Source organism: Pyrgilauda ruficollis, unplaced genomic scaffold (genome assembly GCF_017590135.1).
Source record: "Pyrgilauda ruficollis isolate IOZ18807 unplaced genomic scaffold, ASM1759013v1 scaffold8, whole genome shotgun sequence".
Classification (NCBI taxonomy): Eukaryota; Metazoa; Chordata; class Aves; order Passeriformes; family Passeridae; genus Pyrgilauda; species Pyrgilauda ruficollis.
Genome location: NW_024529932.1, coordinates 6,292,750 through 6,297,386, shown reverse-complemented (window position 1 = coordinate 6,297,386; position 4,637 = coordinate 6,292,750). Strand labels below are relative to the sequence as shown.

Here is a 4,637-nt window from a genome sequence, read left to right as displayed (position 1 = left end):
CTTTAAGAAAAGGAATTGTGATTTAATCTCACTATGTGGAATGTCAGAGATACTGAGAGTGGTTTGCTCAACTCATTTGAAGGGCACCTCAGATAGGGAGAAGGTTTTATGAAAAAAAGTTGTGTAGGCTAGATATAAAAAAAGGAGCAATGGAAGGAGCACTGGATATCATGCTGTAAGTTGAAGCACTTCTTCTGGATAACCAGCAGAACAAAAAAAGCATTTATTTCTTGTTTTTATTGGAAAAAAAGAAAGTATTAAGAGTATACAGCTGAGTGAAGCACAGTCAGGTGGTAAAACATCTTTATCAGATGAAGTCTACTGTACCAAGATTCTTCAGTATTGTGAGAGAACAAGAGAAGTTGTTGAACTGCCTCCCTCCTCCCAGAGGGGACAACCCTTTTTTTCATCTGATCAGGAGAATGAAACATTAACTTCACTGCTCCCACTGCTGTAGTCTCTGTGACTATGGGGCTGCAGCATTGACAGTCAGTTGATACTGGCCACCCCCAACACTTAAGGAAATGCTTCTCAGTGCAGGCAAGAAGATGAGAAGAAAAAAGCATGCTGGTGCCCAGCAAAGCTGACAGCATGCACTGCCAGAGTATCTCTGCTCCTACACAATTTTCTTGCTCTCCAGATTACTTAGAGAGGACACCTAGTATAAACACAATCACCTCCCTGTCTTCTTCCTTCTCAAAATCTGTGATATGCCCCAGAGAATCCTTTACCCCACTTTTCTCCAAAAACCTTTGATACTGTTTTGCCTCTGAGCCAAGACTGTGTGTTTGTGATTCCTGGATCTCCTCTGGGCACTAGAGCCTTCTCTGGTCCTTTCCACTCCCAGTGTTTGAAGAGTTAACTGTCTCAACAATAGGATCCCAACAGCAGGCATACTTGGAGAAGCTGGTGCCAGAAGGCCACGCTCTCTAATTGTGGATGCAGGAATACTGAATTACCTTATGATCTTTAAAACCTGCCTCAGCATCAGCTTCCCAGGGAGGCTATCCATTTTAAAACACAAAAGAACATTCATTTTTAATCCTTTTCCTTGAGTATGAAAATATTGTTTATTGTTTTCTTACGCCTAAGAAAGTTGAAAGGAAATGAGGAGCCAGTAAATCCTGAAACCAGGGACTTATTTCAAAACTGCTGGTTTCCCGGATTCTTTCATGCAAATTTTTATCACTAGGTAGCACAACTCAGCCAGATTCAACATCATGCAGATCCCAGATACAGCAAGCATGAAAATAGTAAATGTGGTTTTCTCAGTGGGCCGAGACACGAAACAATCCACAGTGTTGGGGCAGGGCCAAGCGTCACACTTCACCAGGCGGGGCATCTGGTAGCCATCGTACATGTAATAGAACACGTACATGAAGACGGCCTCAAAGATGATCCTGAAGAAGATGCTGCTGGTGTATGTCCACCACAAGGGGCCCCGAATGTGAATCCTTTGATTTTTCAGCTCTTCAATATCAATTTTCTCACCATTTCTGAACCGCCTTTTCTTCTCGTGCCTGGTGTAAGCCACGTGCATGGCCACCAGCAGCGCAGGTGTGGAGACAAAGATCAGCTGCAGGGCCCAGAGTCTGATGTGAGAGATGGGGAAAAAGTGATCATAGCAAACATTCCTGCAGCCAGGCTGAAGCGTGTTGCAGACAAAATCTTGTTGTTCATCTCCCCAGACTCTCTCTGCAGCCACAACCAGGATCATGATACGGAAGATGAAGAGGACTGTGAGCCATATCTTCCCGATACTGGTGGAGTGCTTATTTACACCTCCCAAAACACTCTGCAGAGTGCCCCAGTCCATCTTCTCTTCTGTGTCCTTTTACCTGCAGGAAGACACAATACACAGAAGGGTCACTTTTCAAACTGTGAAAAATCAACTCTAAACCTGTAAAAAAAGAAAACTTCCTAACAGTCTCTCCAGAGCCATAGGCAAGTGTAAATCAGTTTCATTTATGTCAGCCATATGTTTGTGGATTCAAACAACTTATTAAACTCTCCATCAGTTTATGATGGGACAAGCATACCTCAGTGTATTACTCAACAAGTCTTTGGGCAAGAAATAAGTACATCTTAATACAGTTCCTCTGTACATCCTCTATGTTCTCCTTCCCTTTCTGTGGTGGACTCTGGTCAGCATTTTGCCTTTCCGTATACTTCCTAAAGCAATAGAAATTACTGTCATTGCATGAGTTAAGCAACATCTAGACAAACTAGAGTCTTCTCTAGCATTTTCTACAGTATTTCTTTACCAACACTATAGCCCTAGAAGGCTGAGGTGCTTTCTTTGTCCCAGAGGTAAGTACTACTTGGCCTTTTTCAGCAGAAGTCCTTGCTCCACACAGACACGTCCAGCAGGCCTCCAAGGCTTTCTGTCACAGTTCAGACAAGGCCCTTAATCTCAAAAGTACAACGTTTGAATTTGCCAACACTGGTGAGAAGCCTCAAGCCAGCTCTGTCAGGGCTGCATGCTCATATAGCACAAACCAGCAGGGAAAGGCAGATAGAGCAGAGCCTGCCCTTCCACATTCATTGCTATGTCATCCAAAAAAGGAGGCAAGCAGAGTCACAGAGTTAAGAAGAAAAAGCCCTCAGCTGAAGAGTTTATGTTGATTTTCTAGGTGCTATCACACTCCAGCAGAATACAGAAAGTCAAACATCAGAGCAGTTCCATTTCAGCTTTCCTACTAGTCTTAAAAACTAAAATCCACTCTTTGCCCTTTTGAAAGTAAGTTTTGCTGAAGTTCAGACTTCAGTCTCAGGGCTCAGCTTTCACTGATTGCAGCCATTTGGAAACTATCATGAATTGGAGAAAACACTTTGAAACCCGACCTGGGAACCTGCATAGCTGGTCCATCATGTCAAGGCTAGACTGAGAGAGCCACACAGGCCATGGATAACAGCTCCATCTCCTCTCGGTGCTGGCTGTGTGCTGTGGGAAGAGCATGGTACCTTGCAACACAACACAGGCCCAAAGTTTACAAAAATCTCTCATTCTCACACAGCAGAGAGGGGAAAAATGTAAGAACTTTTTACCCTGGTGTAGTTACATCCCAACCAAAGGACAAAACGTGCCCCAACACATACCCTTGGTACGAGGACCTAGCTTGTACAGACAAGTCTGGAGGCAAGAGGGAGAGGTCAGATTTACTGTGATGCGGAAAGGTAAAATTGGGTAAGGCAAAAAAGAAAACAACTTTGACAACATGACTGGAATTCCTGAGACTTCTCATGCTTTGTCTCTGCTGAAACTGGCACCATTTAATGCAATATTTTACACTGACTTAACCTGCAGGTTATGATGAGATAGCGGCATCATTCCGGTAAGAATTCCCTCATATCTGACTGTGCAGTCATTAAAATTGAGTCAATAAAATCTTCACAAGAAGCTAATCAGTACTGAAGAAAAGTCTGGGAAGTGCATATCGCCGAGCTGAACAGCCTGGGTTCCAAGTGCATCTCACACTGCAGTTCTGAACCAAGGCTGCAAGTTTTGGGGGAAGCAAAAAACTTTTCTCCCTCTCATCTGCCACTACCGAAACACTGCAATTGGCTGTTAGTGAGCCAATTTACCCGGATCCCCAACTTGCCAACCAAGACACGGTTATTGAGTACCACTCCAAATCCCCACTCTGGGTTAGTAGCTAGATGAATCCTAGCCCTTCCCTCCGTCCTCGCCGACCTTTATCCCGCCGACTTCCCGCGCGGCAGCGAGCCTTCAGCGGAGGGCAGCGGCAGGATTGCCGCGGCACCCTCGGCAAACACCGGCTTTGGCTCGGCGGTCCGACGGCTCCTCCCGGCACGGGCTGCGCGGTCCGAACGGGCCGGCCAGCCGCAGTCACCGCCCCGCCGCTGCCGGGGCTGCGGGCTGGCAGCCCCCGCCCAAGCACGGCTTGCCCGGGCTCAGGGCTGCGGCGTGGCCGCCCCAGACCCGCCGGGACGGCCCCGACCCGAGCCCCGCTCTAGCACACGGATCGCCACCCGCTCGGAGGGGCGCACAGCCCAATCCCAACCTCGGTCCCGATCCCACCGGTGCGGCACGCGGTAGCTGCTCCGGACCCTCTCCCGGCACGGCTGGGCAGGACACAAGGAATCGCTCCGGACCCTCACCTGGCACAGCTGGGCAGGACACAAGGAATCCGCTCTGGACCCTCCTCTGGCACGGCTGGGCAGGACACACGGGACGCGACAGGCGCTCCGCGCTGCTCGAAGGTCCGCTGGCGCCTGCGGAGCGGGCGGCCCCAGCCTCTCCGGCCCCGAGCTTTAAGGTCCCTCCCCGTTCACCTGCCGCCGCTTTTAACCCGCCCCCGCCCGCCCCCGCCCGCGCCCCGCTCCTCCGGCCGCCCGCGGAGGCGGCGGTGGGAACCCGGGGCGGGGCCGGGCCGAGGTCTGAGCCGCAGCCGGAGGTGCTGGGCTCCGCCGTGCCCGCGGGGCGGGAGCTGCTGCCGGCCGAGCGGGACTGGGGACGGTGCTCCCGCGGGAGCGCCCTGGGGTTCGCCTGGGGTGTCCAGGAGCAGAGAGCGCGCATCGGGCGGAGCGGACCCGGTACCCTGCAAATACGGCCCGGCAGCGGGATTGATTCCCAAGTGTTGGCAGAAAACGCGTCCCGGAGGGAAATCAGCCCC

General features: G+C 50.3%; 1 protein-coding gene across 1 annotated transcript; it reads right to left on the bottom strand.

Annotated features, from left to right (window-relative positions):
• Positions 1 to 1,134: 1,134 nt before the first annotated feature.
• Positions 1,135 to 4,256, bottom strand: LOC121364209 (gap junction beta-2 protein-like). The gene is made up of 2 exons (XM_041487297.1): positions 4,123 to 4,256; positions 1,135 to 1,838 (listed from the first exon to the last, which is right to left on the bottom strand). The coding sequence occupies exon 2, from the start codon at positions 1,814 to 1,816 to the stop codon at positions 1,139 to 1,141; it is 678 nt and encodes a 225-aa protein (XP_041343231.1). The 5' UTR covers positions 1,817 to 1,838; positions 4,123 to 4,256; the 3' UTR covers positions 1,135 to 1,138.
• Positions 4,257 to 4,637: the final 381 nt, after the last annotated feature.

Bases quoted from the DNA above. Each gene is read 5' to 3' on its own strand.
- LOC121364209 (XM_041487297.1), bottom strand. From the start codon at position 1,816: ATGGACTGGGGCACTCTGCAGAGTGTTTTGGGAGGTGTAAATAAGCAC.